At 43.7% G+C, this 23,219-nt stretch overlaps 1 protein-coding gene across 1 annotated transcript in view; it reads right to left on the reverse strand.

Moving 5' to 3' along the window:
- Positions 1–246: 246 nt before the first annotated feature.
- CNNM1 (cyclin and CBS domain divalent metal cation transport mediator 1) overlaps positions 247–23,219 on the reverse strand; it is a 41,985-nt gene continuing 19,012 nt past the window's right edge. Inside the window, 7 exon segments of the mRNA XM_044297615.1 lie at positions 247–1,585; positions 4,261–4,377; positions 7,993–8,103; positions 15,776–15,959; positions 16,792–16,955; positions 19,794–19,856; positions 22,410–22,457. Coding sequence (XP_044153550.1) covers positions 1,509–1,585; positions 4,261–4,377; positions 7,993–8,103; positions 15,776–15,959; positions 16,792–16,955; positions 19,794–19,856; positions 22,410–22,457 — 764 coding nt within the window. The 3' untranslated portion in view covers positions 247–1,508.

A 23,219-nucleotide genomic window follows, 5' to 3' on the forward strand; every position in this document is an offset into this window, starting at 1 on the left:
AGCTCTGTGTGCTTTTATTGTGTATAAAAACTGATTTGATACATATGCAAATTAACCTTAGATGAGTCAGAGCTTGAAAATATGACTCTTTGGTCACACAAGTAAGATATGACTCTTATGTTAATTTGCATATGTATCAAATAGTTTTTTTTTACACAATAAAAGCACACAGAGCTATGGGGACTGGGTATTGCGGATGTGGTAGCGGCCATCTAGCAACCACTGTCCTCAGCTCTATACACAAAATCCCGGTAACAGGTTCCCTTTAAAGTTCTGTCTACCCGCTGTCGCCACTAGGGGGAGCTTAGGAGCATGCTGCATACAACTTACGTTCTAGTGGTGGCTTCAGGTAACCTGAATTGTACTGAATTACTATGTGAAGGGAAGATGGCTTGGATCCCTGTATCAGAAAATGAATCTGGAATTTATCAGCACAGAATGTTGGACATAAAAACGACACAGTGTCTTAAGGTTAAGTATCACACATTCAGTTTGAATGTGTGATTTTTTGTTGTTGTACTGCATTCAGCGACTGTAGTTTCTAAACACTTTACCGTCTATGGAGGACACGTGACTAGCTAGGAACATTGACTACATTACATGCCGGGCAGCAGGTCCTCTACAGACTGTAATCATGTCCTCTATAGACTGATGCAAGGAGTTTTGGTAGTGAATAGTAGCTTAGGTTTAACTAGAAAATGATAAAAATGATTATTAAAAATCGACTGGTCATTGCTGTCTCCCATAAGAATAAACAAGCAGGGGTCTCTCAGGTTGAGATTTCATTCTGTCTTTGGGACTAAATCTGCAGCTCCTGCTCAGAGCTTTAACAGGGCCACGGATTTGAGCAGGAGTCCTAGAAGAGTCCTGGAGCTACTGGATATTCGCATCATAAGTAGCTCCAGGACTCTGTTTTTTTCTTGGGCGTTGAGCAAGACATTTGGGGAATCATCGCCCTCGGCCTCCTCCAATATAAAATATTTAAAAAACAGAAACAGGTCACTATTAGGGCTCATGCACACAGCCATTGATCGGCCATTCCGTGCATCGGTCCCCAATGCACGGACAACATGTTCTATTTTTTTGCTGTGCGGAGGCACGGAGGGAAACCACACGGAAGCACTCCGTAGTGCTTCGGTAGGGTTCCGTGCCTCCTTTCCACACCACATCTTCCGGATTGCGGACCCAATCAAGTGCTTGCGGGCCGCAATATGGACATGGCCGTGTGCATGAGCCCTTAATTATAACTAAAAGGACACTATAGATTGTGCTGCTTCTAGGTAATGAATTGGTCATTTCCCACAGAGCTATTCTTTATGACATTCTACATTTTGTACTTGTTTCATCCCAGACCTTTTCTGGAGCTGCACAATCAGACAGTATATGTGTAGAAAAGGTGTGCTCAGAAAAAGAAAAGTGCAAAGGCTTAGCAAACAAGGAGGAACTTGTGAAACTCCCATCAATAATCCCGCGATCACATCTGTCACAAGGATTACATGGATTTGCCTTCATGTTATTAGGTGCAAAACTGAACTTTCTTCAGGACTTTTATCCGCATCTCTGGATTTTTTCCTTGTTTTGCCACCTGCAAAGTAGAAAGGGAGTTGTGTTCATTGCTTTCGAAATCACATCTTAACCACATGTGCCTGTGCCATCCTATGGACATAACTGTATGTCCATTTGAGGTAGGTTATGGACATATTTGCACTAAATTCTTTTAAATGCTTATTTGCTTCCTGAATGCAAAAGGAAGTAACTTTCTAAATAACCTTCACTAAAAATGTTCTACCATTTAGCCTCTGCAGAGTGTAAGTACTTCGCCCTAGCTGCTGGTGCTCCTCATTCTGACCGTTCTCTCTGCTCTCCCCCTCCCTACTCTCAATATTAGATATAGCAGCAGGGAGGGGGAGTATGTTGTACACAGCAGATTGAAAAGTGGAGGGAGGAGGACACCCAAGGAGAGCAGCTCACACCAGCTGTACATAGGACGAAAGCGCACATAAGGCAGTTTGCAGGAAATTGAAGGGGAAATCACACAGGTTGTGCACAGAGAAAGTAGAACACCACTGCAAGCCCTGCTTGGGGGAGGAGGAATCACACACTCCTCGGTGGCAGTGACTGCCACTACCAGTGAGAGGAGATCAATCATGAGCTGTAGACGGAGAAATCAGTCCAGGAAAGAAGCTGTGTTGAACATGAGAGCTAGTGAATACAGCGTCATCCTGGACACACAAGCCTCACATCCAGCATGTAATACAGGGAGGGAGTCTGAAACTAGGTGGAGGTTGCAAACAGTCTCTTTAGTAATCCAGACCACATAATATGAAAGAGGTTATTCCATGAATCATTTTTATACCAAAAATAAACTGCAGTGTTTGTAGCAAACATTCTTTTTTTTTTGGGGGGGGCTTCTCTGCACTGCTGGGAATGGGCTCTAGACAGAATAAGCTTTCTTTGAGTCCTTCTAAATCCGATAGCTGACATTCTGGTACATTCTTGCTTCTCCTGCAGGATGAGTCTTTTCATACACTTTTTCTATACTATCATGTTACTGCAGGGGCTCTAGTCCTTCCCTGACAAGCAGGCAGAAAGCTATTTCAATTGGCTGCTCTGCTGTGAACAGAGGATCACAATGCAGAGACTTTGCTGTGGGGATAATGACTGAGCACGTGTGTCCACCCTGCACTCCATTCATAAGGTGAACGTTCACACTGGTATATACTTTGAACACCAGGTGGTGCCATACTATGTAAGGCTACTTTCACACTAGCGTTCGGGGCTCCGCTTGTGAATTCCGTTTGAAGGCTCTCACAAGCGGCCCCGAACGCATCCGTACTGCCCTAATGCATTCTGAGTGGATGCGGATCCGCTCAGAATGCATCAGTCTGGCACCGTTTGTCCTCCGCTCAGCAGGCGGACACCCGAACGCTGCTTGCAGCATTCAGGTGTCCGCCTGGCCGTGCGGAGGCGTGCGGATCCGTCCAGACGAACAATGTAAGTCAATGGGGACGGATGCGTTTGAAGTTGACACAATATGGCTCAATTTTCAAACGGATCCGTCCCCCATTGACTTTCAATGTAAAGTCTGGACGGATCCGTCTGAAGCTACTTTCACACTTAGAATTTTTTCTAAACTATAATGCAGGTCGATCCGTTCTGAACGGATCCCATCGTCTGCATTATAGGAGCGGATCCGTCTGTGCAGACACCAGACGGATCCGCTCTGAACAGCAAATGTGAAAGTAGCCTAAGTCATTGTCATAAAGGGGTTTGTCTAGGCTGGACATTTATAGCACATCCATATAAATGCCTGACAGGTACTGGTCTCACCTCTGGAGCCATTCCTATGTCAGGAACAGGACCCAGTCTCATGCCGCCGTGAAGAAATAGGTGGCTACGCATGTGTGGCTCTCTACAGTCTCCAGTCCAGTCAGAAGTCCCATAGGGAGTGAATGGAAAGAGCCACACATGCGCAGCCAACTCTTTCTTCACGGCGGCATGAGACTGGTCCTCGTTCTCGAGATAGGAGTGGGTCCCAGAAGTAGGACTCTCACCAATTAATTATTTATGGCATATCATGTGGAAATCCCACAAATATTCAGTTGGGAATACCCCTTTACTCTTCCCTGGAAAAAAGCTGTCCAGAAGGAAGTAAACTGTCTCTAATGCAACCTATAGGTAGATACCCTGTATATCATTGTCTGACCCATGACTAGGCAGATCAGACTAAACAAGACACACCCTCTGTGGACAGTGGTCTTTTGGAGTTTTTGCTCCTCATCGGTACAGAGTAGGATTCTGGTTGGCTGGGTGAGAGGCCTTTGCAGCAGTTCTTGAAGAGATCCAGCTGCTATAGGGAGTCTTTTAGACCGCCCAACTGTTAGGCAGATGATCGGGAACAAACGTTCCTACAAAAGCTTGCTCCTGATAATCTGCCCCATCTAAAATTGCCAGAGATCGCCCAATGAATGAATTAAATGCTTGTTCATCCGGTGAAATGATTGTTGGTGCAGACACCTCAATCATAATTTCTGGGCAGAAGATTGCGCTGTTTGAACAGCGATCTGCTGCCCATAAGAAATGCAGCTGTATGAGGATGAGCGATAGCAGTAGCCATTGCTTGTCCTCATACTGTGGAGGGGATCGATGCAGCTCTTCACCTCCACTAACGAGCAGACAATCATCTGCTTATCAGCGCATTGTAAATACACCTTTACAGGCATTGGCCATCAGATCAGTCGCAGAGTAAATAAGACATACTCAGTGTCCTCAATAACTTCTTGCCAAGTGTCTCCTCGCTGCTGTTCACTGCTGAACTGGAAATAATCTCTCCGCTGGAATGCTCCAGTTCCACGACGACACAGCAAGAATCGGGATCTGTCAAAAGCATAAGAATTATTTTGTTTTTATTTCTATGTTTGAATAGGAAAATTAGGGCTAGATTGTAAAAGCCTAATAAAACAGATTTCACTTTCGCTCTGGCAGGCTGTTCCACAGAGAACAGCCTGCCAGAGTTCCCCGGATCCGGCATTGCTAAATGCTGTGGGTCCGGCAGAGATTTGTTGGCTACCCGGCAGATATGCTGTAAATTGGCTGGGAAAAAAACTGATTTTCGCAGGTTGATTCCCGGCATTTTCTTCCGCAACAGCCAGCTGCAGATAACCTTACTCTGCACATCAGTATGACTACGGCGATAACAAATTGATACAGTTTTTGTCCTGTTTTACTATTTAAAAAAAACAAAAACCTTTTTAAATATTTCCCTTTACAAGGCTGAGAGCTTGTTTTTATTGGTACCATTTTGGGGTACATACAACTTTTTGATCACATTTTATTCAATTTCGGGTCATGTGACACATAGGTGACAAGTCATCCCAATGACTGGCTGCAGCGGCCACGTGACCTGCATCAATCGGATGTTGATGTGGGGAGACACAATACCTGTGGCGCCTGAAGGGAAGAGTTGGAGCCAGAACCCAGCGGCAAGGATAAAGGAAAGTATGATTCTCACCTGGGGGCCAGGCACAATGGGGGGCCTGCAGAAATCTTAAAGGGAGCCTGTCACCTCCATATGGCCATATACAGCGCTTACATTGTGCTATTGCACACCTATACATGAATGTCTTTTTCTTTAGACTTGCAGAAGCTGGAAAAACGAACTTTCATTCATATGCAAATGAGCACTCGCAAGTGCCCAGGGGCGGCGTTCACTGTGTAGGTGCCTTTTTTTTTTTATTGTTTCCCCTCTGCTTATGCCTGCCCTCCTATTCCCTTGCGTCATCCTTCGGTCCGTTCGAGATCCCGCGCCTGTGCACTGCCTCGCCGGGCCAGAGAATGCGCAGTAGTTAAAGCGATGCCGTGCCAACAATGGGCATCACAGTGTGCATGCCCCGGCCCGGCAGTACGCAGGCGCGGGATCTCAGCCGGACCGAACAATGACTTGCGAGTGCTCATTTGCATATGAATCAAATTTATAGGTGTGCTATAGGACAATGTAAGCACTGTATACGGCCATGTAGAGGTGACAGACTCCTTTTAACCTCCTGGTTGTCCTTGGCAGCACAACTTATGTTATTTGCTGCCTACGGACTCCAGGAAACAAAAATTTTGGTGAGTAAATTTTAATTATTTATGGCATATTGCTATGATATGCCACAAATGTCAGATATGAGCAGGTCCCACATACAGTCATGTGAAAAAATTAGGACACCCTTTGAAAGCATGTGGTTTTTTGTAACATTTTTAATAAAAGGTTATTTCATCTCCGTTTCAACAATACAGAGAGATTAAAGTAATCCGACTAAACAAAGAAAACTGAAGAAAAGTCTTTTCAAGATCTTCTGTAAATGTCATTCTACAAAAATGCCTATTCTAACTGAGGAAAAAGATAGGACACCCTTGCCCCTAATAGCGAGTGTTACCTCCTTTGGCTGAAATAACTGCAGTGAGACGGTTCTTGTAGCCATCTACCAGTCTTCGACATCGGTCTGAGGAAATTTTACCCCACTCCTCAATGCAGAACTTTTTCAGCTGTGAGATGTTTGAGGGGTTTCTTGCACGTACAGCCCTTTTCAAGTCACCCCACAGCATCTCAATGGGATTCAAATCTGGACTTTGACTTGGCCATTCCAGGACTCTCCATTTCTTCTTTTTCAGCCAATCTTTGGTTGATTTACTAGTATGTTTTGGGTCATTGTCATGTTGCATGGTCCAGTTCCGCTTCAGCTTTAATTTTCTAACTGATGGTCTCACATGTTCTTCAAGCACCTTCTGATACACAGTAGAATTCATCGTGGATTCTATGATGGTGAGCTGACCAGGTCCTGCTGCAGCAAAGCAGCCCCAAACCATGACACTTCCACCTCCATGCTTCACAGTTGGTATGAGGTTCTTTTCTTGGAATGCTGTGTTTGGTTTACGCCAAACATGTCCTCTGCTGTTGTGTCCAAATAATTCAATTTTGGACTCATCTGTCCAAAGAACATTATTCCAGAAGTCCTGGTCTTTGTCAACTTTATCTTTGGCAAATGTCAGTCTGGCCTCGATGTTTCTCTTGGAAAGCAAAGGTTTCCTCCTTGCACACCTCCCATGCAAGTTAAACTTGTACAGTCTCTTTCTGATTGTAGAGGCATGTACTTCTACATCAACAGTAGCCAGAGCCTGCTGTAGTTCTCGAGATGACACTTTAGGGTTTTTGGAGACCTCTTTTAGCATCTTGCGGTCTGCTCTTGGGGTGAACTTGCTGGGGCGACCAGTCCTGGGCATGTTGGCAGTTGTTTTGAAAGCCCTCCACTTGTAGACTATCTTCCGGACAGTGGAATGGCTGATTTCAAAATCTTTTGAGATCTTTTTAAATCCCTTCCCAGACTCATAGGCTGCTACAATCTTTTTTCTGAAGTCCTCTGACAGCTCTTTTGCTCTCACCATGGTGCTCACTCTCACTTCAACAGTCAGGAGCACACCAAACTAAATGTCTGAGGTTTAAATAGGGCAAGCCTCATTCAACATGCAGAGTAACGATCTACTAATTATGTGCACCTGGTGTGATATACCTGTGTGAGATCTGAGCCAATTTAAGAGGGAATACATGTGAGGGTGTCCTATCTTTTTCCTCAGTTAGAATAGGCATTTTTGTAGAATGACATTTACAGAAGATCTTGAAAAGACTTTTCTTCAGTTTTCTTTGTTTAGTTGGATTACTTTAATCTCTCTGTATTGTTGAAACGGAGATGAAATAACCTTTTATTAAAAATGTTACAAAAAACCACATGCTTTCAAAGGGTGTCCTAATTTTTTCACATGACTGTATGGGACCCACTCCTGTCTCCAGAATGGGGCCTCCAAAGTGAAGGGAGAGCAGCCACACATGCACAGCCACCCTCCATTCACCGCTATAGGGGTGCCAAAAATAGCCGAGTGCTGGCTTGGTTATTTCTAACAGTCCCATAGAGGCATATAGAAAGGTGGTTGCGCTTGCATGGCTTGCTCTCCATTCACTGATATGGGACTTCTGAAAATAGCTGAGTGCACTTGACCATTTTTGGAAGTCCTATAGCAATGAATGAAAAGGACACTGAGTGTGCAGGGTGTGCTCTCCTTCACTTCAGGTGCCCTGTTCTGGAGATAGGATTGGTCCCAGAAGTGGGACCTGCTCCTGTCCGACATTTGTGGCATATCCTAGTGATATGCCATAAATGTTGAGATGGGAAAACCCCTTCAAGACCTGCCACAGGGTGCAATCCCCATTTAACACAAAAACATAATTTAAACAATAGGCCATTTTCTTATGACACTTCCTTTAAACCCATTTTATTTTACATTTACACTATGAATTCTACAACAAGATGCAGACCACGTGGTTCAGATTTCGCTGTTGTGGAATTCCGGTAGATATTTGCAGACCTTTGCTGTGCAAAATCCACAGCGGACCTGTCCTGTATGCCCCATTCATATGTATTGCCAGATATCATTTTACAGGATCTAGAAACCTACTTGTTGTGTAGTTGTAAATGTCTGCGAGCTCCTCTCTTATCTGGGGGATGTCATCCATGTGCAAGAACACAGAGTCATTAGGACTTTTCAGAACATCTGATCTGCTGCTGGCTGTAGAGAGAAGACAGGTTACATTCTTCACACCCCGATACATAAAAAAATATATATTTACATGTTTTATTAGGTGAATTCTATCATAGTTTCCCCTTAGCTCCCCATTAATAGGTGCTAAACCCATACGCGGATCCGTGGCAATGCAAACTGCCAAATTCAAGGTTCAGCTTTGGATTTCTACCACAGATTCTATGACAAATGCATGTCAGGATTTTTCCTGACATGTATTTTACTTGTCTAAACAAGGCCTAAAGCCAGATTTATAGCCCTCGGCCTCATGCACATGACCGTATGTGTTTTAGGGTCTGCAAACCATGGATCCGCAAAACACAGATACTGGCCGCGAGAACTTGAGCTCCTTCTCCCTGGCTTGGAGCAGGGCGCTCTGATTGGATGCGCTCCCAGCCAGGGAGAAGATAACCGCGCCCAGGAGAAGTCCACGCGTAGTATAACCAAGTCGCCTCATTGGCATATGAGGCGCCAAAAGATACAGGGACCACAGCGGACAAACGGGGGGGGGGGGGTTCTTTAGAAAAAATAAATAAATTGCCAAGACATCACTGGGGGACGCGCTATAAGGTAGTATAATAATTAGATTATAGATATCCAGGTGAAAGGTCCTCTTTAATGAATGTAAAAAATCCATGATTGTTCAGAATAAAAAAAAAATATATGGATTTTGTAGGCAAATATGAGCTTCAAAGTCATAAAAAAATATATAAAAGTTGAAATCACCCCCCCTTTCCGTAGAATAAAATAATAAATACATAAATAACAAAAAATATAAACATCATAAGTTTCACCGCTACCGAAAACGCCCGTACTATTAAAATACTGTGAATTGCGTAACGGGAAAAAGGGTCAAAATGGCCAATTTGCCATTTTTTCATCGCTTCTCTTACCCAACAAAATGTGATCAAAAAGTCACACACACTCCAAAATGGTATCAATAAAAACAAATTATCCCGCAAAAATGAGCTCCCACACAGCTCAGTAGATATAACTATAAAAACCCGTAAAACGGTGGAGGAATTGATTTTTTTTTTCCCAATTCCATCCCATTTGCAATTTTTTTTCCTGCTTACCACTACATTGTATGCCATATTAAAAGGTGGAAATCCACTTCATGGGGCTGAGCTGCGCCAAGGCCACGTGACAGGTGAACGTGACGTCACATGGCCTAGGAAAAGCAGCGAGAAGGCTGCGGACCTACTGTGAGCGTGTGTGCCTTCTCAAACAGCTGATTGGTGGGAGTCCCGGGTGTCAGACCCCCACCAATCAGATACTGATGACCTATCATGACCTATCCAGAGTATAGGTCATTAGTTAAAAAATCTCAGAAAAACAAAAAAAAAGGCTGTGCTAAATTTCTTAACCCCTTAAGGACCCATGACGTACCGGTACGTCATGTGTTGTTCCGATCACCGCCGCTTGGCCGGCAGTGATCGGAACAAGGTGCCTGCTCAAATAATTGAGCAGGCACCTCGGCTAAATGCGCGAGGAGGTCCCGTGACCCCCCCCCCGTGTCGGCAATCACCGCAAACCGCAGGTCAATTCAGACCTGTGGGTTGCGGCTTTACCTGGTGCGGCGGCAGTGGTCGCGGTGCCATCGGGTCCCCATGGGGCTGTGGGGGGACCCGATGGCATGGAAGGAACGGAACAAGGTGCCTGCTCAAATCATTGAGCAGGCACCTCAGCTAAATGTGCGGGGGGGGGGGTCCCGTGACCCCCCGTGTCGGCAATCACCGCAAACCACAGGTCATTTTAGACCTGCAGTTTGCGGCTTTACCTGGTGCGGGGGCGGTGGTGCCATCGGGTCTCCATGGGGCTGTGGGGGGGACCCGATGGCATGGAAGGCAGCGCGATGCCTTCCTGAGGCATCTGTGCTGCCTTCCTGTGACGTGCCTGTGAGATCCAGCTCCCTGGATCTCACAGCCCGGAAGCTGTATGAGTAATACACACAGATTTACTCATACAGCCAATGCATTCCAATACAGAAGCATTGGAATGCATTGTAAAGGATAAGACCCCCCAAAAGTTCAAGTCCCAAAGTGGGACAAAAAAATAAAGTGAAAAAAATAAAGTTGAAAAAATAAAGTTTGCCCCCCCAAAAATTTTAAGTTTCAAGTAAAAATAAACAAAAACATCATTTTCCCCAAATAAAGTTAAAAAAATTGGAAAGAGTAGGGGGAAAAAAAGTATACATATTAGGTATCGCCGCGTCCGTATCGACCGGCTCTATAAACATATCACATGACCTAACCCCTCAGATGAACACCGTAAAAAAAAAACAAAAAAAAACTGTGCTAAATAAACCATTTTTTGTCACCTTACATCACAAAAAGTGTAATAGCAAACGATCAAAAAGTCATATGCACCCCAAAATAGTGGCAATCAAACCGTCATCTCATCCCGCAAAAAATGAGACCCTACCTAAGATAATCGCCCAAAAACTGAAAAAACTATGGCTCTCAGAATATGGAGACACTAAAACATGATTTTTATTTTTGTTTAAAAAATGATATTATTGTGTAAAACTTACATAAATAAAAAAAGTATACATATTAGGGATCGCCGCGTCCGTATCGACCGGCTTTATAAAAATATCACATGACCTAACCCCTCAGGTGAACACCGTAAAAAATAAAAACTGTGCTAAATAAACAATTTTTGGACACCTTACATCACAAAAAGTGTAATAGCAAGCGATTAAAAAGTCACACACACCCCAAAATAGTGCCAATAAAACCGTCATCTCATCCCGCAAAAATCATACCCTACCCAAGGTAATCGCCCAAAAACTGAAAAAATTATGGCTCTCAGACTATGGAAACACTAAAACATGATTTTTTTTGATTAAAAAAAGAAATCATTGTGTAAAACTTACATAAAAAAAAAAAAAGTACACATATTAGGTATTGCCGCATCCGTGACAACCTGGTCTATAAAAATATCACATGATCTAACCTGTCATATGAATGTTGTAAATAACAAAAAATAAAAACGGTGCCAAAACAGCTATTTCTTGTTACCTTGCCTCACAAAAAGTGTAATATAGAGCAACCAAAAATCATATGTACACTAAACTAGTACCAACAAAACTGCCACCCTATCCTGTAGTTTCTAAAATGGGGTCACCTTTTTGGATTTTCTACTCTAGGGGTGCATCAGGGGGGCTTCAAATGGGACAAGGTGTCAAAAAACCAGTCCAGCAAAATCTGCCTTCCAAAAACCGTATGGCATTCCTTTACTTCTGCGTACTGCCGTGTGCCCGTACAGTAGTTTACGACCACATATGGGGTGTTTCTGTAAACTACAGAATCAAGGCCATAAATATTAAGTTTTGTTTGGCTGTTAACCCTTGCTTTGTTACTGGGAAAAATTGATTAAAATGGAAAATGTGCCAAAAAATTGAAATTCTGAAATTTCATCTCCATTTGCCAATAACTCTTGTGGAACACCTAAAGGGTTAACAACGTTTGTAAAATCTGTTTTGAATACCTTGAGGGGTGTAGTTTCTTAGATGGGGTCACTTTTATGGGGTTTCTACTCTAGAGGTGTATCAGGGGGGCTTTAATTGGGACATGGTGTAAAAAAAAAACAGTCCAGCAAAACCTGCCTTCCTTAAACCGTATGGCATTCCTTTCCTTCTGCGCCCTGCCAAGTGCCCGTACAGTGGTTTACGACCACATATGGGGTGTTTCTGTAAACTACAGAATCAGGGCTATAAATATTGAGTTTGGTTTGGCTGTTAACCCTTGCTTTGCAACTGGAAAAAAATTATTAAAATAGAAATCTGCCAAAAAAGTGAAATTTTGAAATTGGATCTCTATTTTCCATTAATTCTTGTGGAACACCTAAAGGGTTAACAAAATTTGTAAAATCAGTTTTGAATACCTTGAGGGGTGTAGTTTATAGAATGGGGTCATTTTTGGGTGGTTTCTAATATGTAAGCCTCGCAAAGTGACTTCAGACCTGAAATGGTCCCTAAAAATTTGGTTTTTGAAAATTTCTGAAAAATTTCAAGATTTGCTTCTAAACTCCTAAGCCTTGTAACATCCCCAAAAAATATAATATCATTCCCCAAATGATCTAAACATGAAGTAGACATATGGGGAATGTAAAGTAATAATTATTTTGGGGGGTATTACTATGTATTATAGAAGTAGAAAAATTGAAACTTGGAAATTAGCAATTTTTTTTACATTTTGGGTAAATTTGGTATTTTTTTATAAATAAAAATGATTTTTTTTAACTTCATTTTACCAGTGTCATGAAGTACAATATGTGACGAAAAAACAATCTCAGAATGGCCTGGATAAGTCAAAGCGTTTTAAAGTTATAAGCACTTAAAGTGACACTGGTCAGATTTGAAAACAATGGCCAAGTCCTTACGCTGGGTTCAGACCTGAGCGTTTTACAGCGCGTTCCTACGCGCTGTAAAACGCACAACAGGCAAGAACCAATGATTCCCTATGGGAATGGTTCTCACCTGGGCGTTTTACAGCGCGTACGATCGCGCTGTAAAACGCCCGACGCTCAAACAAGTGCTTGAGCTTTTTTTTGGGCGTTTGTCGCGCGTTCCCGCACATAGATATTCGGGAACGCGCGACAATGTGTGCACCCCTGTCTCTGTATGCGCGATTGTAAACGCCCGTACAATCGCGCATACAGAGCGCTCGTTTCAGAACGCTCAGGTGTGAACCCAGCGTTAAGGTGAAATAGGGCTGAGTCCTTAAGGGGTTAAGGACTCTTAATAGACTTGGTGCATTTTCTGGCAGTCTGTGCGGAGGATGCAAGGTGCGTGCTCCTAGATTCTGGAGGAAATTGCACCAAAATGTGGCACAATTTGGTGCATTATATTTGCCTAATTGGAAAAGGGCCACGGGAAAGTGAGCGTCTTCTGATTTGTGACGTTTAGCACTAAAATTGAGAGACAATTCTGGCCTTAAATTCCATCTCAAACTAAACCAGCCAATAGTTAGATAAACATGTCCGCCCCTGCACCACATTTATCATTCAACCGGAGCCACTGTGATAAATTGGGTGCATGTCTAGACAGTCCATGGCGACTATTTGGCTTTTTTTTTTGTACTGTTTGCTTGGTTTGAAGCCATATTTTGCGAAAGAATTACAAAATGTTGCAAACCATTTGTTATACAAAATATCTAGTGATTGTTACAGTCTAAAGTGTATTCGTGTTTTTTTTTTTAAATGTCGCCAGTTTGTACATCCCTAGGGGACTGGAGTACACTTCTGACTTTTAAAAAAAAGTTGCAATGATAAATCTGACTAAAAATGTAGCACCGCCAACAAAACATCTGGCCTCCCCTTAGCAAATGCAATCTGCCAGGCACGGCACAAACAAACCGCCCTTAAGACGCTGCAATTATACATTTGGCGCAAATGCTTTAACCACCAACAAACAGGGGCGGACTGAGAACTTAACCCCTTCAAGCGACAGTCAGTTTGGACCAAATGCCGAAACCCCAGTTTTCAAATCTGACGTGTCACTTTATGTGGTAATAACTCTGGAACGCTTTTACTTAGGGTCCATTCACACGTCCGCAATTTCGTTCTGCATTTTGTGGAACGGAATTGCGGACCCATTCATTTCTTCCGAGTCCGCAATTCCGATCCCGAAAAAAATAGAACATGTTCTATTCTTGTCCGCAATTGCGGACAAGAAAAGGCATTTTCTATGAGAATGCCAGGTGATGTGCGGTCCGCAAAATGCGGAACGCACATCGCAGATGACCGTGTTTTGCGGATCCACAAAACACACACGGACGTGTAAATGGACCCTTATCCAGGCCATTCAGAGACTGTTTTCTCGTGACACATTGTACTTTATGTTGGTGGTGAATTTGAGTCGATACGTTTTACCGTTATGCATAATTGTTTTTTACAAATTTGATGGAATTTTTGAAAAATTAGCTATTTTCAAAATTACAATTTCTTTGCTTTTAAAGGGTTTCTGTCATCAGCAAAAACGTTATGTATCTGGCTGACATTAGCGATGTGCTAATGTCAGCAGAACATAACTGTATGACTTATATCTCACTGCCTGCCGCTGTTCACGCTAAATAAAGACTTTTATAATATGCTAATGAGCCTCTAGGTGCTAGTGGGGCGTTGCTGCAGCACCTAGAGGCTCCGTCCTCTCACCGTTTGGCACGCCCTTGTAAAGGTGATTGACATCCTTGGTGTCCTCCGTGCCCCGCAAATCCCACGCCGTCCCGTTTAATATTCGGCGCAGTGAGTGAAGGACGCTCGTCTGCTGCCGACTTCACTCACTGTGCCTAATACTAAAAAATTTGTGGAGTCGAAGTGGGCAAAAATGGCAATTCTGTCAGTGTTTTTTATGTTTATGGGGTTCCTCTTGTGGTCAATATTATATGATCATTTTATTCTTTGGGTTGATAAGGTTATGGCGATACCAAACGTATGTATTTTTTTTTATGTTTTACAACTTTTTCAGCATAAAATCACTTTTGTGTTAAAAATAAATGATATTTTGCATCGCCATATACTAAATTCCATAACATTTATATTTTTTCACCAATGTAGCTGTTTGGGGGCTTGTTTTTTGCGGGACGGGCTGTAGTTTTTATTGGTATCATTTTGGGGTACATATGTCTTTTTGATCACTTTTTATACAATTTTTTGTGGAGGTGAAGTGGTCAAAATTAGCAATTCTGTCAGTGTTTTTTTATTTTTATGGGGTTCCTCTTGTGGTAAACATTATTTGATTATTTTATTCTGTGGGTTGATACGGTTTATGCTTCACTACTTTTTCAGCAATAAAATCACTTTTGTGTTAAAAATAAATGATATTTTGCATTGGTCCCTTGCCGGCTTCCCCGGTGTCTCTGCTCTCCGGGAGAGTGTCACAGCCCCGGTAAGCAGATTGGACGTGATTGTACGTCCAAATGCAGTAAGTTACTTGCAATTTGGACGTACAGTGGCCCTGGAAAAAAAGAAAAGCTAAGAGTGGCCTCATGATGTAGGCGGGTCCAAATTGATATAAGGCGGGACAATGGAAGTAGGTGTGGCCAGCAATACCGTAGTGTAGGACAAAATACCGCCCCAGCGGAACCAAATACTAGAGTGCGGCACAATGTACTGCCTCTGGGAAACCAAATACCACAGAGCAGCACAGTATACACAATATGAAGCTGTATCATTGTCCTGAGGACGATAATATCATTGAAATCGGGAGGGCACCTGCGGCCGCTGTGCCTGATGTTCCTACATTAATTAATACTGAGAGCATCAGGTTTTTATGTACCTTGCTGACAGCCAAGAGGAGGGACTACGTGGCCTCCCTGGGCATTGGCCCAGCGGGAAATTTTCCTGTAGGGTCTGTGGCCAATCCACCCATGCCAAGAAAACAGGCGGACTCACTCCACTTTTCTGGCACTGGCCATTTCATACACTGCCCAGTAATTTTACAGCATCTGTAGGTTTAGCAAATCTCCCGCATTATGTGCAGCCACTTCCGCCCTATGTAAGCACGAACATGGCTGCAGTCTCAGCTCTCCCACATTGCTTACAGACCCTCACTGTCTGTATTTTACAGCTACTTACCTTTTAATACTTGTTTAAAACCTCCCTTTAAAATGAAACAAGTGATATAAAATCCATGTGCGATATAACGGAGATTTACCCAAGTTGCAGTTTCTGTCGCTCACTAATGTGCTCATGGTGTCGTCTTTCGGAGATTCCGACGTTCTGTGATACTTTGTGACTTTTGTGGACTCCCCATCACTGAATACTTCTATTTCTGGGGACTGTGGAGAGTTGTCCATACGGCTGGCGGCCAAGGCGTTCTGATACTGCTGCCTTGTAATCTATTGGGGGAGAAACAAAGCACTTTTACTAAAGCTTCAGCTTCAAATGTTGTCTCAAAAAAAAAAAATAAAAAAAAAAAGTTTTTTTTTAACCAAAAACGGAGAAAATGCCTCCGTCAGATAAACAAGAAACCACGTAAAACTGATCACAGACACATATAGACATAGATTTTTGCCATCGTCATGTGGCAGTGTAAATGTCCTCAGTCTGACACAGACATGGATTTTTACCCAATTCCCTCCTGCAAGACTGAAGCTCTCAATTATATAAAGGGAGCATGCTGCAACCGATTCTCACAAGGACTCTTTCACACGAACGTGTGCGCTCCGTGGCCGTATTGCGGACCGCATTACATAGGCGCCGTTCCGTGGGCATTCCGCAAATCCGGAGATACAGAATGGTGCGGAACGGAAGCACGGAACGGAACCCTATGGAAGCACTATGGAGTGCTTCCGTGGGGTTTTTTTCGTCCCGTACTTCCGTTCCGCAAAAAGATAGAACATGTCCTATCTTTTTGCGGAACGGGCGGATCGCTGTCCCATTAAAGTGAATGGGTCCGCAATCCGCTGCGGCTGCCCCACGGTGGGTGTTCATGCAAATTGCGGGCCGCAGCACGGTAATGGGGAGCACGCGTTTGTGTGCAGGAGGCCTATGACTCAAAAAATTCTCAAAGTATAATTTTGATTGTTAGGATCAACCCTACCAAGGCAGCATCCCTGTTTTCAGACGGTTGATCCTGCTGACAGACGCTCTTTAAGTAAATACTTGATTCCATTTGGAAAGTGCAATATTATAAGGATTACTAACGATGATGTACATTTGATGGGTTACCTTGATGAACTGGACATCGCACAGGATGTGGACGGAGTAATCGGGGATGTAGAGGTTGTTGTTGCTGTTGCTTAACTGGTTGTTGCTGCCCCCATAATCGTTACGTTCTCTGTTAGGGGATTCAGAACGGTTCAAACCACTGCAGCGAGAAGGGGATCTGTTTACTATGGAGAGCAGGGGAGGGAGGAAAAGAAAGAAAAATTGGACAGAAAGTAGAAGACAGCAAGAAAGGAGGTTTACTCTAAAAGGAGGACGCGAAAGGCAATAGGACACTGAGACGGAAACAGATCATAATTTCATTTTCTAAGCATGGACTATTTTAATCTGCAGAAGAACATGGCTCTGACATGGGGCTGCTAAACTGCAAATATAATCTGAGGGGAAAGATTGGGGAGGGGTAATTCAAAGACATAATTGGCACCTGATTAATGAACTCTTAAAGGGCTTTAAAGGGTACGGTCAGGTTTGATGCAGTTTTGGAAGCCAAAACCAGGAGTGAGTTCAAAAAGGAGGAGATGTCATATCTGTACTTTTATGATCCACTCCTCATTTCAGCTTTCAAAACTGCATCAGGAACCCTGACCGTGCGGCCGTACCCAAAGGGGTTGTCCAGGATCAGAGAAGTGGTTCTATGGGGTCTTACAAACTCAGCTTTTTGGACACCAATGAGACGGGATGCAAATCCTACACATGACCTGTGGACAGCTGTGCCACCTGTTTTTGGATGAAAGCAGCCGTGATTTTGTAATTCTGGGCAACCCCTTTAATACTGACCGGAATGGGAACCACCAGTTCATTTCTATATTTCACTTATTCCTGTTGCTCATATAGCTCCAACATTTTCCACAGCGATGCACAGAGACTGTCACCATTCCCAAATGGGGTTTACAATCTAAATCCCCCGCATCGTTTTCATACCAAACTGCCCTGAAAGTCTGTTAATAGCAGTTTTAAACTAATGTACAGTGTTTCTAGCATAAAGCATTTTCATCATTTTTTGCTTCCATGTGTCTCCATTGGCCCGGCTGGGGACAGACTCTGGACAGAATCAGTCTCCTTCCCCCTCTGGCAGGTAGCAATATAGTCCCTTCTTACTTCTTTTGCAGAAGGAGTCTTCTCAGCCATGTTACTGAGGAAGATGTGCTCCTCTCCAAATTTCTAATGCCACAAGTGGCAAAAATGCTGCAAAGGATTTAAAAAAAATGCCAAGAAAAGTTCTGTGGTTTTCCTATATTCATATCCACTTAATTGGTTAGCATTTTTTAAGGTCTCTGCTATCTGTCAGTGAACAGAAACATACTTTCACAGGGTGAAAGCCTGTAAAGATCATGTCCAACTGGCAAGACTGCATACCTAATTAAAGGGGTTTTCCAAGTGTTTTTTTATTGATCCTCTGGATAGGTCATCAATATGTGATCGGTGGGGGTCCAACACCCGGTACCCCCGCCAATCAGCTGTTTGAGAAGGCTCTTGCGCTCAGAGTAGCGCTGCGGCCTTCTCCTGCTTTATCTAGGCCAGGCATGCTCAACCTGCGGCCCTCCAGCTGTTGCAAAACTACAACTCCCAGCATGCCTGGACAGCTTACAGCTATCAGCCTACAGCAGAGCATTGTGGGAGTTGTAGTTTTACAACAGCTGGAGGGCCGCAGGTTGAGCATGCCTGATCTAGGCCATTTGACATCACATTCATAGGTCACGGCCTAGAAGCAGCTCAGCGCCATTAAAGTCAATGGGGCTGAGCCTCAATACCAAGCACAGCCACTATATAATGTACGGCGCTGTGCTTGGTAAGCAGAGCGTGCCTTCTGTCTGCTCACCAAGCACAGCGCCGTACATTGTATAGTGGCGGTGCTTGGTATTGTCGCAGCTCAGCTCTTTTTACTTCAATAGGACTGAGCTGTGCCTAGGTCATGTGACCGATGGAGATGACATCATTGGCCTAGGCAAAGCTGGAAAAGGCCGCAGCGCTACTGCAAGCATCGTTGCCTTCTCCAACAGCTGATTGGTGGGAGTCGGACCCCTACGATCAGATACTAAAGGAGAGGTCATCAGTAAAAAAAAACTCTTGGAAAATCACTTCAAGGTAAATTCCCACGTGGCAGATTTGTTGCAGAATTTTTTGCCACTTTGTCATTTATTTGAATAAGGGGTTTGCAGAAAACTATGAGCTTCATGCCAGAACAACCACATTCAGTTGAATGGAACTGATTTTCAGCTGCAACAAATCTGCTGAATTTGAATATTCCCTTAGGCCCCTTTCAGATGAGCGAGTGTCTCACTGCGGACTCGCAGCGCAGCTCCCGTCCTGAACTCCCAGCACTGCCAGGGTTACATAGCATTATACTGATTTATGATGCTATGTAACCCATAGAGGTCTGGAATATATTAGATGACACTGACATAAGGCTGTCAGTGTTATCCAATACATTCCAGAACTGTAAGGCTAGGTCTACACGACGACATTTGTCGCGCGACAGATAGGGCGCAGCATTTGTTGCGCGACATTTTGTTGCACTAATGTCGCGCGACAATTTTTATAATGTCTATGGTGTCGCACTGCAACATGCAACATGCTGCGACGCAACAGTCGCAGAAAAATACATCTCGAATGGATTTTCTGCGACTGTTGCGTCACAGTCGCAACATGTTGCATGTTGCAGTGCGACACCATACACTGCCATTATAAAAATTGTCGCGCGACATTAGTGCAACAAAATGTGCGTGACAAATGTCGTCGTGTAGACCTAGCCTAAGGGTTACATAGGATCATAAATCAATATAATGCTATGTGACCCCGGCAGTGCTGGGAGGTCAGGCCGGGTGCCTCGAGACACTCGCTCGTCTGAAAGGGGCCTTACAATGCATCTTAACCTAATAATACCAAACATGCCAAAATAAATTCACATGTAGCTCTATATAGAATGAACTATATGCAAGATCCATTTACATGTATGAATTCAACCCATTTTCATGTGATCTCAGAACACGGCCATGCAGGTTTACCTGGGGAGCCAGCCAATGATTCCCCTCTGCTGAAAGCGAAGGTACGAGATACGGACACAGGTACTAAGAGGGCAAAGCAAAATTGGGAATAAGAAGAGGGATGACAGGGATGATACACGTAAATACAATACACACAATGGAAAGAGCAAATCATGTAAGAGGGTGAAATGTCCGGCAAATCACCAATATATTGTATGAGCCTCTTAAGCGCTGTTGGCACCAAAGACAATATTTCAAGAGGCGGAACAGAAAAGCTGAAATAAAAACCATCGAAAGTTACAGAAGCTTGAAAATGGGTTGTGTATTTATACAGGCAGCACCAGGAGGGTTCTGCAAAAGCAAAACTTACCTAGAAAGCAAAAGCATCAGGGGGATCTTTATCCAAATTAGTGATGGGAAAAGGCTGAGCAGTGACCAATTAGATGGCAGCTCTCATTTTTAGCAGCTCATTGGAAAATAAAAGCAACAACCTGATTGCCTGCTGTTAGCAGTAGCAAAACCTATCCTTTCCACTAGAATTGATTGACCCCCAAAAGTGCCTGTTATTGATCAATTTCTGATGTGTCTCAGAAAGGGTGGGCAGCATGATAGATGGCAAGGTCACAATTAATGATAACCCTTGGGTCCACAGCAGCCAGACAGCCATGACGGCTACACCCAGAGGCTTGGGTGACCCATGGTGTGTGCGTCACGTGTGATTACATAACCAGTGTAATGACATCACATAGGTAATGACAGCAAGGAAGCAGGCTGATGTATCCCCTTTATACCAGTTGTCTAGGAACACTCGTCCCCCTGATATGACGTCAGGTTGATGAGACAGCAGTATGACATCCAGTGAGTATCATGAACAGGTCCTATTCTACCCATACAAGATAGAGAGTCGTGGTCACGCATGCCCACCACCACTCCATTTAATGGGGCAGATTTACTAAACCAGTCTAATATTTAGACTAGACAATCTAAAGAGATGTCATATGTATAACAGAGATACATTTGGTGCATCTTAAGACACGTTTGATACATTTGTCTAACTTGTCTAATGCACGTGCTTGACCACCGCTCCCCACAAACGTCTCCATTATGGGGGCTCTTCCTAGCAGTCAGTAGGGGTTCTCTGTGATCATACATTTATCACTAATCCTCTGAATAGGTGACAAATGTTTTTCTTGCGCAAACCCCTTTACAGGGGTTGTCCCATTATGAACTCTTATCACCTGTCCACAGGAGAGGGGATGAGTGTCTGATCAGATCCCATTTGATTCAACAGGAGCTATGTAACTCTTAATGATCCCTCAGGTGAAGCTGCAGGGCAAATTGAACACATGCTTCTGGATTTCCCTAAGGCTAGGTCTACACGACGACATTTGTCGCGCGACAGATAGGGCGCAACAGTTGTCGCGCGACATTTTGTTGCACTAATGTCGCGCGACAATTTTTATAATGGCAGTCTATGGTGTCGCACTGCAACATGCGACATGTTGCGACTGCGACAGTCGCAGAAAAATCCATCTTGAATGGATTTTCTGCGACTGTCGAGTCGCAGTCGCAGCATGTCGCATGTTGCAGTGCGACACTATAGACTGCCATTATAAAAATTGTCGCGCGACATTAGTGCGACAAATGTCGTCGTGTAGACCTAGCCTAAGGCCCCTTGCAGACGAGCGTGTGTCACGCTGCGAGTCCGCAGCGCAGTTCCCGGCCTGACCTCCCAGCACTGACGGGAGTCGCATAGCATTATATTGATTGATGATGCTTTGTAACCCTTACAGTCCTGGAATGTATTAGATAACAATAACAGGATTAGTCATCTAATACATTCTAGAACTGTAAGGGTTACATAGCATCATAAATCAATATAATGCTATGCGACCCCCGTCAGTGCTGGGAGGTCAGGCCGGGAACTGCGCTGCGGACTCGTAGCGTGACACACGCTCGTCTGCAAGGGGCCTTACCCTGGGTTCACACCTGAGCGTTCCTCAAACGCGCGTTTTTATGCGCGTTTTTTGTAATAGTAAACGCGCGTTTGACGCGCGTTTGTGTCATTGACTGCAGTGTCCTATGGCCACAAACGCGCGTCAAAACGCCCCAAAGAAGCTCAAGTACTTGTTTGAGCGTCGGGCGTTTTACAGCGCGTTCGTACGCGCTGTAAAACGCCCAGGTGTGAACCCTTCCCATAGGGAAGCATTGGTTTTCATGTCTTAAGCGTTTTACAGCGCGTTTGAACGCGCTGTAAAACGCTCAGGTGTGAACCCAGGGTTAGGGTACGAACACAGTGCGTTTGAGTGATGTTCAGGACGTGGCTGTGCTGCAGTCAAGAACTGCGCGCACCGATCCCTAATTAAACTAATGAGAACGCACTTTTTATGCCGGTCGATAATGTTAATGGCAGTGCGGTATTTCAGGGGCTGTGTGGCCATTAACAAAAAGACTGGCTAAACAGAGCTGTCTCATTAGTTTAATTAGGATTGGCTGCGGCCCATATAGCCACACAGTTCTTGATTGCAGCATGGCTGCGTCCCGGACACCTCACAACCGCACCGTGTGCTTGTACCTTAATATGTTGATGCTGAGTAACATATTGCCCTATGAATACCCGTTAGTAGATATACTTACAGAGAAAGGAGGAACCAGCTAAACTTCCAACTTTTCTCACATCATTGTCTGCAAAGGGAAAAAAATAAAAATAAGAAAGTTATCTACATATCTATTGACTGTTTTGGAGCCTAAAGGCTCTGTCCAAATGGGACTGATATACTGCGGATTTGCTATCGGGGATCATCGTGCAGAGAAATTAGATTTAAAGAAGTCTCATCCACACACTGTGTTAAAAAAATGAAACGATGTGTAAACTGACCTCTGGTATGGATTAGAAATCTGCAGCATGTGAATTTTTGCTACAGATTTCCACTGCGAATTTCACACTTTGCAAAGAAGGGGATGAAATCCTCAGCCATTTACACGGCAAAAAACTGCAGCTGACTTTTTGGCTGTATTTTCAGTCATGTGTGGACAAAAGGATCTTATTGTTTATACTGCTACAAGCTATTTAACATGATTCTAATAATCTGATAGGCAGAGAACTGCACTATAAAGTGGGAGATTTGATAAGAATGTAGAAAAATAACGAAAAAAATTCTGCTTACATACAGTACCCCTCTTATTACTAGCCGACCCATGTTTAGTCCCATTCACACAGCCCATGGATGCAGGACACAAGACATATTCATGGACTATACCATGGACAGCGCAGAGACAGAGGCTGAGTGCACTGGTATTTGAGCAGACGTCTATACTTCTTTATACATGTACAGTACAGACCAAAAGTTTGGACACACCTTCTCATTCAAAGAGTTTTCTTTATTTTCATGACTCTGAAAATTGTAGATTCACACTGAAGGCATCAAAACTATGAATTAACACATG

Source organism: Bufo gargarizans, chromosome 6, assembly GCF_014858855.1.
Source record: "Bufo gargarizans isolate SCDJY-AF-19 chromosome 6, ASM1485885v1, whole genome shotgun sequence".
NCBI lineage: Eukaryota > Metazoa > Chordata > Amphibia > Anura > Bufonidae > Bufo > Bufo gargarizans.